The sequence below is a fragment of the Scomber scombrus genome, chromosome 24, assembly GCF_963691925.1.
Source record: "Scomber scombrus chromosome 24, fScoSco1.1, whole genome shotgun sequence".
Taxonomy (NCBI): domain Eukaryota; kingdom Metazoa; phylum Chordata; class Actinopteri; order Scombriformes; family Scombridae; genus Scomber; species Scomber scombrus.
The window spans coordinates 14,277,235-14,289,709 of NC_084993.1; the positions used below are offsets into that span (position 1 = coordinate 14,277,235).

General features: G+C 40.0%; 1 protein-coding gene across 3 annotated transcripts in view; it reads left to right on the forward strand.

Annotated features, from left to right (window-relative positions):
• dmd (dystrophin) overlaps nt 1–12,475 on the forward strand; it is a 184,835-nt gene that overhangs the window by 94,427 nt on the left and 77,933 nt on the right. For all 3 annotated transcript variants that reach the window (XM_062445524.1, XM_062445522.1, XM_062445523.1), the window contains exons 40-46: nt 887–1,057; nt 6,609–6,731; nt 7,377–7,549; nt 7,680–7,815; nt 10,303–10,478; nt 11,171–11,318; nt 11,831–11,956. In XM_062445524.1, coding sequence (XP_062301508.1) covers nt 887–1,057; nt 6,609–6,731; nt 7,377–7,549; nt 7,680–7,815; nt 10,303–10,478; nt 11,171–11,318; nt 11,831–11,956 — 1,053 coding nt within the window. The remainder of the gene's footprint in view (nt 1–886; nt 1,058–6,608; nt 6,732–7,376; nt 7,550–7,679; nt 7,816–10,302; nt 10,479–11,170; nt 11,319–11,830; nt 11,957–12,475) is intronic.

Genomic DNA, 12,475 nt, shown 5'->3' on the forward strand with positions numbered 1-12,475 from the left:
AGAAATGGACTAGAATAGGGAGCGGGCCCACTTCCGTCATGTTTCTACAGTAGCCCAGAATGGACAAACCAAATGCCAGTTTTGCAGTCACCATAGGTTCTCCTGTATGCGTGGAAGGTGATGAGTATTCTGCAACTTCACTGCTAGATACCACTAAATCCTACACACTGGTTCCTTTCAATCTTTGATTATGCTGATTTGGAAAAGGTTTGGCAGAGAAACCCCTGGACTCCACCTGTGTTTTGTCCCCGCCCTCTGACTCTGTATGTGTGTCTTTCACTTTCAGATGATCCGTATGACATTTCGCTAAGCGGACGTCTCACGCGCTCGCCTCAGAATCACCTGTCATTTGCCGCAACTGAGATTCCACACTGCCTATGTCTGTCTGTCTGTCTGTCTGTCCGCTCATCTATCTGTCTCTCCGTCTCTCCATGCAGTCCTCTGCTTCTTTTCACCCCCCACACTCCCCCCAGTTCACACACTGCTCTACTTATTTTAAAGGCCAGAGATTGTACTCCTCCTCAATGTGAATAAAGTCTCAAGGCGGTGTGCGCCTCCTACTTATAGCACCACTTTCTTATTTGATATGGCTTGTTTAATAGAGAAACAGTATCAGAATACAGTATGTATATGTTTATGTTTGACACTGACAAACATGATATATTGTCCCTTTTATCAATGTGTTGTGTCTTTGTTGGAGTGTGTGAGTGTGCTGGTGGGTAAATGAATGTGTTTATTATGTACTTATTGTCCCTAATAGTGTGTGTGTGTGTGTGTGTGTGTGTGTGTGTAAATGTATTATACAAGCACATCCACATGCCTCTCTGTGCTTCCCTTTCGGGCTCAGACAATAGAAAATGACGTACTGGTTGATTTCGTCCAATAGGAAATTGGCTCAGAGTTCGACAAGAAGAAGGAGGAGCTTAAGGAGGTGCAGGGCTTAGCCAATCAGCTCTCAGAAGCTGGTGCCGCCAATCTAGTGGAGCCCCGCCAACTCCAGCTCAACAAGCGCTGGGTTGAGGTGGAGGGCAAGTTCATTCCCTTCAAAAGACAATGTGTGAGTTTCAGTAGGCACGACTTCTCTATCTACAATACTAACAGAGAATCCTATACTAACTAGACATAATACTAATACTTCTACACAATACTGCTATCCAAGACAGAGTGTGAGTGTACCTAAGTTGGTATAACAGTCGCTTTCACTAACTCAAACACACCGTTGAAAAGCTTCTAATAATATAAAAAATGCACCGCTTTCAAATGACGGTATACAAGTAGGTTTCACATTCCTGTTTGCAGGTACTTCTAGAATCTTAAATTCTCACAAATAATGCAGCTTTGGTGTTCAATAGGTCTGACTTTTACTTATAAAACATTTCATAAGAAAACTAGACCATTTCAGTTCTGAGCTGAGTACAGACTGAACACAAGCCTGTCAGCCATAGATAGGATTTATTCATTTAAAATCATTATTTGACATTAAGGGAAATAGGCTTATTCTCTTTTTTGGCAAGAGCTAGATGAGGAGATCAATACCACCTTCATGTTTGTAAACTAAAGCTACAGCTGACAGGTTAGCATACAGACTGAAAAGAGGGGGAACAGCTAACCTGGTTTTGTCTTAAGTTTAAAATTCAGCCCCTTTTAAACTTTGGATGATGCTTCTCGGCACCGTAGTTAAAATACAGACATGAGAGTAGTGGTATCTCCTTATCTATAAGTTGTAGTGTATTTTCCAAAATGTCAAAGTGTTCCTTGTGTCAAGTATAAGGAATTGATTTAACAGTTTTTTGTAGTACAATCTGATAAGCTGGAGTTATTCAATATTTTTCTTATTGTCAATAATTCCCATGAAAACATTGAATGTTACTGAAGACTTCAATCTTTAAAACAGCTCACAGATGTAGTGTCATTTTTAAATAAGACTCAAAACGTTTCTAAAACAGCTGCTCACTGTAGGTTTTAGCAAACATTACTCAAATAGCAGAACAAGTAAGTATGTAGTGTGTGGTATCAGCTCTCAGATGTATGTCACTTTGGATAAAAGTATCTGCTAAATGAAATAGTAAATTGGATTTCTGGCAGCAGGAAGGTGTGTGAGGGGTTGAGTGAGAATGAACACCGGTGTCCATGTTAATGAAGGAACACTGACATGTTTTTAATAGATTTTGGACGTCAATGGAGCATATACAGAGGTATAAATGTGTATCTTTCATACACACACAACTTGTGTTAGAAAAATGCAATAAGAAAAATATAGAATATAATCTTTCCCATAAAGGAATTACAAAGTCCTATTTATAATCTCAGACAAACAGAACTTTCTCTGTTTCAATTTATATGAACTAATTTAATTTATTCTAGTAAAAATGAATAGTATGTAAACTGCAATATATAAATTCTATGCCCCCTATCTCCTAATATCCAGAGTTTTGAAACATTTTCAATACTTTTACCCCCTTACCTTACCTTACTTTAGTTCTTAAAGTCTGTAGGAGCATTAGATTGATCCCTGAAAAGTAAAACCAGAGTTGCTTTTTTTGTTTTTCTTTGCTGCATTTTCATTGACATGTCTTACGTGTACATGTGAAGCACCCTCACATGTTTGAATCTCATTGGTTGCTCTGTCCGGCTCTGTCCCCCCCCCCCCCCCCCCCCCACCAACCAAATCACATTACACCCCCACAGTCTCTGCCGATCACTGAAGATGTATGTATCCTGTCATCCAATCACATGTACCAACCACATGCAATTACACAACATAGTATCAACTGGGTCTGTTGAACTTGGACAAAATATACATCTGAACTGTCAGATTCCAGTCTTTGGGAGTGCAGTAACGCACTTCTGCAGGCATGCTGGGAGGAATCATAAGCACATAGCACATTAGTGTCATTTTCATCTTTATTTCCTAAGAGAGCAGCGAGTGAATACACAGCTGCCCAGACTGCCAAGCTGCACCACACGTGCAGTTTCTGCACTGCAGTGCATTTCTCAACAACTCTTGAGCAGTAATTATTAAGACAGAGGTGTTCACTTAATTTCCAGTATTCTCCAGGCTGGTTTGGATACTGTGTGATCACAAACCTGATTAAACTTCAGGGTAAAGCACCAAAACTTGAGATAACATATATGTAGTTCAAGTTTGCATTAGATTACCAACCGCTGTATAATGTGCTAATATTGCAAGATTGCTATAACAGAAATATGACATGAAATCTATTAGATCACAAGAAAGAGAAGCTGACTCACTGATAAACACTGATGTGGATTTTTCTGAGTGGTTAAAGATTAACTATCAGACTGAGATTCTCTGTCATTTAAACATGTAGGGCTCTATTTGTGTGAGTCGAGGGGTGCTACAATAATCACAGTGAATAAGATGTGATACATTATAGGTGGGAATGTTCATGGTCAAGTGCTACTTTCAACAAATTAAAAGAAGACATTGTCTGCCTTAAATTAAATTCACTTTATTTCCTAACATGTTGAATATCCAGCAGCCACATGTTCTACCACTGCAGGGCCATTCATGGAAAAAAGTTTTATTCCTTATATTATTAAAGTATAATTTGGTTATATTTTCAGTAGTGCAAAAAATTATTTCCACCAAGATTGCAGTGCTAAAATATCTAAGAAAAGATGAGGAAATAACCTCAGTACACATCAGGAAAATAGCACTTTACCGATGCACAGATGCACTCCTCTCTGCACATCAATAGAGTCCTTAGTCACTTTTCATCTCCTCTCAGTGCCTGAGCAGCAGTGAATCACTGCAGAATGCTGGACATGAAACATATTAGGACTGTATAATAAGATCCTCATGCAGTGGTTGGGATACATGCAGTATAGATGTGTATTCAGTCCAAGTTGACAAAGATAAAAGTAGATGAAATGATGAAAGAGGGAGAAGTAAGGTATTTACAGTTTCTTCTTCTTCTTCTTTCCAAGGCTTAAGATTTTTTGCTCTGCAGTCACTGAGGACACAAAATCAAGGCTTGGATTTATATTAAAAAAACAGTATTTGTATCTAAAAGAGTGACAAGAGAAGAGAAGCCTACACTGATTTACCTTAAGCTGCTGAAAACAGAAATCTGTTTACTGATTCTAGACAAAGACTTCCAAACTGGACTAAAATAACTATTTGGGTCAAACTTGAATCAGGCTGAAAGTGAGACTCAAAGTCATTACTGACCCCCTGACCTGGGAACTGAATCTCATATCCTCACAATGATAACTGCTCTCTTTAATTCGAGGACGCCTTGTATGAGACAAACAGTGTGTTACTTTATGCACCCCCCCCTCTCATCATTTATCTACTCTGCTCTCATGTCACTGCACAGTAAGATATACTGTAGCGGTCACACTGAAATCACACACTCATGCACACAATGTCCAAATGAAAAATGAAATGTGTGTGTGTGCGTGTGCGTGTGCGTGTGTACTAGGAGCAGGTATTATTTTTGGACTTTATTATAAATGTGAGTCAATAAATAGGAGATAATAATTTGTGAGACTGTCACACTGGGTTATATGAGTCAGTCTAAACATTCATCCCTGTGAACACAATCAACTGTTGTATTAACATTGTACTAAGAAGGGATCTTTTTACAGCCAGTAGGGCAGACAGAATGATTAGAGCAACCAATATCTAACATATGGGCATGTGAGTTAGTCTGAAGACAAAGTGTGCCCCAGTAGCCTACTAGCTAAGGTGCATGCCACATAACCACAGCATCCACAGTTAGAATCCAGCTGCGGACCTTTGTTGCATGTCACCACCTGTCACTCTCTCCCTCTAATACCTGTCATCTCTCCAATGTCCCTGGAATAATGACATAAAATACCCCACCCCCACATTAAATAAACACGAGTGGATACTTTCACCCCTGTTTCTGTGGGATTGTGGATGTTCAAACACTTAAGAGACTAACTATCTATCTTCTTTGAAAGTTGAGTGTCAGTTAATTCTCTCTCTCTCTCTCTCTCTCTCTCTTTTTATATCATTTTGTTAGCTGTGTTTGTTGTTTTTTTTGACATGCAACAAAAGGTCCCTGGCTGGAGTTGAACCAGGGGCCTTGCAGTTATGTGGTACAGTCTATTTCAGTCAAAGAAATGACTGTACATATCTGTATAAACCTAATGATTAAACCCAGTATGACAGAGCTCTCTACAGCAGACACATTGCTAACAGCAGCAAGAGTAGGCAGACAAACCTGGACATTTAAAACTCTGGTCTTCATTTCACTTCAAATCACAAGTGTCAGATGGAGGGAATTATCTTTAATGACCAATTGTACACCTCAAAATCAGTTTTACCGGCCATGACGACTAGTAGAAAGACGAATGAGCTTATTACGAAATATGCTATCAAGTTACATTTGGCACCTGACACATTCCAGAGATTAAAAACCAGGATTATGAGCATTCTTTATTTAAATCTGCCTCTTGTGAGTCCCCAAACTTCATGGAAGTGCCACACTAAATCACCAGAGTACCCATTTAATGATTCAGACGCAGCAAATTTACATTTCTCCGCTGTAAAACCAACACAAGGAGCCACCAGACGGAACAATTATATTGAGAATAATCAGTCCTTCAGTCGGCGAGTGAATCAGCTCTTGCACTCCATCCCACCTCTGCTCTGCAGACATTATTACTGTCACATCAGGCAAACCCACAGCTGACTTGTTAAGACCAGCAGCAATCATTAACTTTATGTGAGGCTGCTAATACTGCTAAAGCGTGCGTGTTTTATTTTTAGGTTAATTAAGAAGTGTCATTTAACAGGAGGAAGCGATTGCCCAGGCGAAATGAGCATAACAATGAGGTGAAATGAACAGACCAGAGTGTTAATATGCCGGTATATCTCTGCACTGTAGAGAGGAGCTCAAGTGGTAGAGGCAGCTTCGGCGACTTCACGGGTTACACTATTGTGTATCGCGGTCAGGGGAAATGTAAATTCATTGCAAGAGTAGACTCAGAGACTGTATCTGGGCTCCGATAGTCTAAAATCCAGCTGACATGAGCCTTCAATGTGACCGTGGTATACAATAGGGATTAATAATGTGTTTGATGGGGAATTAGCCACATCTTTCCCTGCTTAGACAGCCTGGAAACAATCTGGGGCTTCATTAAGTTTCGTCATTTAAAATTCATCTACAATAAGTCAATTATAGCATTTTTTTTTTCCTATTATACACTACAAAAATAATACTTGTATTTAAGACTTACATAGAAAACGCATGTCTTTACATCTGATTTAGACTTTTAAGATATATTTATTTCAGTAAGTCTAATCACCATCTTATAATAACTGAAATCCCAGATTGGTTTCTTAATCAGTTGATAATCTGCTATTTAATTTTCTTAAAGAAAAGCTGATATGTTGCCTGGTTACAGAAATAACAAGCATGTACTGTATGATGTTTATTTATTGCTTTATGGATTCAATGTATTTGTCTATTTCTGATCTGACTCTCTACTTTGTGTGTTTGTGAACGCGTATGCGGTGCCCACGCCTTCCTCTGTGCGTGCGTGTCGGTGTGTGTGTGTGTGTGTGTGTATGTATGTGGTTTATGTGTGTGTGTGTGTGTGTGGGTGTCCAGGAGTACCTAGCAGAGCTGCAGGCGTTGCTGCGTTCAGTGTCAGAGACGGACTTCAAGCTGAACTCTCCTGAATACTGGCCCGCAGCGTATTATAACCTGCCTCAGCAAGAGCTCTGCCTGAAGGTCAGCTCCACCATGGTGCTTCTGTCTGAATGCCACCAACTAAAATAATATCATGAACAATCAGGCTGTAGGTGATTTACAGAGGGATGTGTGTCCATGTGACACTAATATTAGGCTTTTACATTTTTAAAAAAAAACATTTTATTGATCAAAAATCTTTAACATATTGCTGTCAACAGGGCAAAAAAGCTCAGTCATAGTACCAAAAGCATTTGAACATATCTTCGCTGTAATTTTTTTAATCAACATTTTTTATCATGTTATATGATTGTTCAATGGATTATTATAGTATGTTATTATTAATTATTAATTATTAAAAAATAATAAAATTGAGAAGGTTCCATGAATGAACATGATTAATGTTTATAACAAGAATCATTTGATATCTAGACTCAGCAGGAAAATGTCATTAATCATGAAAAGGAGGTTACAATACAAATCTGACCAAATAGTTTTTGTCATAATGACAGCAATACGCTGCAGTACAAGCAACATTTAAATTACATTTGCAGCTTTTCAAATAATTTTCAGTTAAAAAAAATGTGCATGATAATTATGTAGGTTTTTTTACATTGAGCTGTCCTGTCAAGACAGTGTCCTCTCCTGACTCTCATGCTTGTGTCTCCTCCTCCTCGGCACAAATAGGAGGTGAAAGAAAGTATTGACAAGCTGCGAGGCCCAGTGGAGGGAGCGTTGGCCCGCAGAGAGGAGATGGTGTCGGGCGCTCGGCCTCTGGAGGGCCAGAAGATCCAGAACAGCGCCACCCAGCTCACCACCAACTGGGACAAACTAAACAAGCTGCACCAGGACAGACTGAAGTAAGAAGGAAAGATTAATGAAGCTGCCAGATTTTTTATGTATAAGCTCCTGACTACATTGAATATTGACTCATTTTATACACACATATTCATTTACATTTTGCGTGTGTGTTTGTGTGTGCACATCAAGGCGCTGGCAGGATTGCAACTCCAAATGGCAGACGTTTGCGTCAGATCAGAAGACGCTGGAGGAATGGCTGAATGATGCCGAGGCTGCTCTGAAACTGGCCGAGAGTGATCCAGCAGCACACAGACAGCGCCTCAGGGTAACACACACACACACACACACACACACACACACACACACGCGCATTTCTATACAAATACAAATAAAGGTTTGCACACAATGATTGTACCCAGAAAAAATGTGTGTATTCAAGTTGCAGATGACTCATACTTCATCTCCAGTGTCAGATAGCGCTGCTGATGTGCCTTTGAGCAAGGCACGAGTCAAAGCCGCTTCTGTCAGCACATTCATCTCTCATTTTCTTTTCTTTTTCTGCCGATGATTTAGAGTCCCGATGTTGCCCAACATGACAATAACATATTCCATAAAAGACACCACATATGACATTATCATAAGATGACATCCCAAACACAACATAACATCCTCGAGGAGTGCAAAACATATTCTGACATGACATGAACTTTCTGTGAAGCTGCTTGTTTCAAGTGCCCATCTGAAGTCAGCCACACAGTCACACACAAACACACACACACACACACACACTGGCACACAGATGGCAGTTGTCAAGAGGAAAAGGCAGTGAGTGTCTGACAGCGCAGTCAGCCTCGATACAAACAGAACACTTTCCTTTTTAGGCCTTATGTAACAATATTATGTCATCCAATTTGACATTTCAATGTTACATCAACCCCAAAACTTGAAATTGAAGGATTATGAAAAGCAATTTAATATAAACATAGAACAATGGGCTTTTACCTCACCAAGCTACAGATTAAAGATGTATGAGGCATTATTTTCACAGAGGGAAAATCTATGAAAGGCTTGTTTTCATGGTGGACTTCTAGCTTCAGTGGCTCTGGTTAAACTGATGCACTCAACCTTGCCTTGAATATGAAGTATTGTTATGTGTGTGTGAGAGAGAGAGAGAGAGTGTGTCTGAGTGTGTGTTTGCATCATCAGACATGCCCATTCCACTTTGGGCTGCTGTGATCAGCTCTCGATGTCCACCTGCACAGACAGGGATGCAGTGTCCAAGTGCCACTCAAGTGCCAGCCTGTGTGTGTTTGTGTGTGTGTGTGAGAAAGAGAGACCATCTGGCACCTCAATTCACAAGCTGCCACCTGAACCGCACCCTGTCATGATCCCCCAGTGTACAAACATGCACAGACATATTGAATGCACTGGTAATGATAGACTTGTGAGGACATTTTATTGACTTACATGAATTTGCTTGAGACTTCCCCTAACCTTAAATGGTCAGCTCAACTAATCCCCATTTATTTTCCCACTTACTCCTAATGGTCTCCAGTCATGCAGATAGTTTTGGTTTGATTTTTGATCCTTTGCCACTGCGCTAATACAACGGACCTGAAGTTTGTGGCGCTCAACGAACATAAAGGTGTAGTTTGACATTTTGAGAAAAATGCTTACTCACTGTCTTGATAAGAGTTGAAATTATATGAAATGAAAAGATACAACACTCATCTCTGTATGCTTAATATGAAGCCAAAGCCAGGAGATGCTTAGCTTAGCTTAGCTTAGCTTAGCTTTAGAAGTAGTTAGGGCACATGTGAAACCACAACTTGTTGCTTCTACGTTTCTTTTTGTGTAAGCATTCAACAAATGAGATGTAATAAGTGAATTAGAGAGCTGTACAATTGAGGTGGATTTATTTTCATTTTGACAGAGCCTGTCTAGCTGTTTCCCCTTACTTTGAGTTTTTATGCTAAGCTAAGTGTAATTCCCAAATCTTGAACTATCCCCTAAGAGATAACTGAATAAAACTTTTAATGTAAAATGCCTTTCCAAAAAGAATGTTCCATCACAAAAATTGGCCAGCTAACATTACTTTATAACTTTTAAAAGGACCTTTGTTTTTTAAATAAGATGAACAGTCAGGGTTGTCTGTCATGCTGTGTGGTGAATTTTAAGGGTTTATTTGCTGATTAAATCCCTTAAACCATGCAGAAAACATTATTAAAAGGCCTAAGAATTACAAATCATAAATTTAGTCTAAATCATCATCATTAATGATTATTGATTTGTACCTGACAATAGACCAAAACTGCACACCTTAAACTGGTGATTAAGGGATTTGTCAAATATTTCAAACAAATGTGTAAATGAAGGGGAAAGTCATGCAGCCTTTATGTTGTTTATTAAGGGAGGGTCTTTTTAAAGAGTTCAGTCAATTACAGGTCAAATGAAGTAGTCGTGCCAAGCTATCTACCCAGCAAATCTAGATTAAGATAAGCATTTGATGTATTTTCAGAAATTAAAGATTCATTCAGAGTATTTGAACAGGGTATTGTTTCATAATGTACTGAAGGCAGTTAAAAACATTGTACCCTGAGGTATGTATGACTAACATGGCCAACCCCAAGTTTAACCCCAACTTTCACTTTGAATCTAAAACCAGGTTTTAATCCTAAAATAAATCTTGAAAATTGGGAGGACCAGTTTGTGTGTATCCAGGAGGCAGGGAAGCCCATAAAGTGTGTGTACCGTGTGCATAACTAAACTGTATAATAATTGCTAATTCACAACTTTTGTGTGTGTGTAATAGGACCTGACGGAGGCCATACCACTCCAGGAAGCGGTGTTGGGCAAAGTGAACTCTACAGGAGAGGAGATCAGCCAGTTGAGCACGCCGGACGATGCCTCGCAGCTCCGAGCGCAGCTTAAAATCCTCAACACCCGCTGGACTAACAACTGCAGGGAGCTCAATGAGCGCAAGAGGAGGTGTGTGTGTGTGTGTGTGTGTGTGTGGCTGCAGGTTCTTTACAGACCTGCAAGTCTGTGTTACTGAGAAACATCTCTTAAAGTGGATTGTTATACGTGGGTGTAAAAATATATGTCCAGTGTTTTCAGGCGTCTGTATGAGAATTTGATCCTCCTGCTTTATTGAGTCACACACTCCCTACAGGCCAGCAGAGTATGCAACATGATGAAGATTCATTAACATGCTAAGTCTCAATTTACTGCTCACTATGGAATAAAGTAATGAGTGTTTATTATAGAGGGAACAGTGAGGGGGTGATTTCAGACACAGCTTTAGTCAGTGCTTAAGCTACCAGGACATAAAGGCTGCTTCTATGAATAATCCACTGTCAAGTTTCATTTTCTTTATGTTGCAGACGCTGTGACTTTAGGGTTCATCTTGTTATTTTTCAGAAACTTCAATATTTTTTGTTGATTTTCCAATTAAGTGTTGTGTTTTTGTTGGCTCGGGGCTGTGTCACATAAGCGCTTTTATCGCCTTCTCAGCAACTTTTTCCCACCTGATGTGAGCCACTCAGCATTGTTTAACGCCCCTATTGTGTTTCTTATCCAACTGAGCCGTCAAGATGTTCCCCCATAAGGGCATTCCTGCCTCTTGAACATATCTCACTGCCCCCTCTCCCCCCTCCTCCTTTTCTTTCACCTTCCCGCAGGTCTGCAGAGGCACGCACAGCCACTGCAGATCTACAGGAGGAAATGGGCTCAGTGCTAGGCTGGTTGGACAAGGCGGAAGGCGTCCTGGCCATCCCTCTGCAGCCTGCGGAGTCACAACACATCAAAGACACTCTGGGCAAAGTCCAGGTACCATCAACACACAACCAACACACACCCGTTAAGGATAAGCCACTGCACTCTTGTGTGGGTGTGTTGATGTGTGTAATTTGATTTCACCGCCATCACAGTGTAAATGAGATACAGTTCTTTATAATTACACACAGCATATTCTTATGTGTGTGCGTCGGATTGTTTATTTGAGAGTATTATGTTTTCAAATGAGATGCTGGAATGTTTCCTTCTGAAATTCAACCTTGAAAAGAGTATTTTTAGTGTGTGTATGCATGGTTCTTTGTGTGTGAACTTACATAATTTGATTTGAAAGAGCTTGTGTCCTACATTGAGGTGCTGCAGTGATTTATTACACTCAGCCTGTATGACTTACTGCTTTTCTTTCCGTGTGTGTGTGTGTGTGTGTGTGTGTGTGTGTGTGTGTGTGTGTGTGTGTGTGTGTGTGTGTGTGTGTGTGTGTGTGTGTGTGTGTGTGTGTGTGTGTGTGTGTGTGTGTGTGTGTGTGTGTGTGTGTGTGTGTGTCTCAGGCACACGTGGAGGAGCTTCCTGCTAAGAAGGGAGCAGTGGATGATCTGAACTGGAGACACAAACAGATAACACTTCCTGCTGACAAACAGAATGACATCAAGTTCATCAACACTCGCTGGGCACAGGTCAGCCGCCGCCACTGTGACTACAACAGCTAACAGCGCACCAGGGTTTTGTAAACAGGCATTTGTCTTCACTCACAGGGTCAAAGCTGTATCAGCCTATAAAATCATACCACATAGATCAAGGTGTTTGCTACTGATAAAAGTAATGAGCAGTTGTGGCTGCTGGGTGTGTAGTGAAGAACCAAAATGTAAAAAAAAAATTAAAAAAAATGGTGGCAATCTATTACTAAGCACTAACAAAACACAAGAAGAAAATGTAACTTAAAGCTGCTGTAGTCAAATATTATATATAAATGAAATGACATACAATCGGAAACAGAATTCTAACTTGTCCCTGCAGTTCATCTTATCTCTGCAGAGCTTTTTTTCATCTTTTCTACATTTCTAATGTTACATGTTAAAGTCTTGAATTTAAAATCTAACTTAAAGGAATAGTTCCACATTTTGTGAAATACACTTACTTGCTTTTTTTTGCCAAGAGTTAGATGAGAGGATTGAGATAAGGGTGCTGCCGGCAGT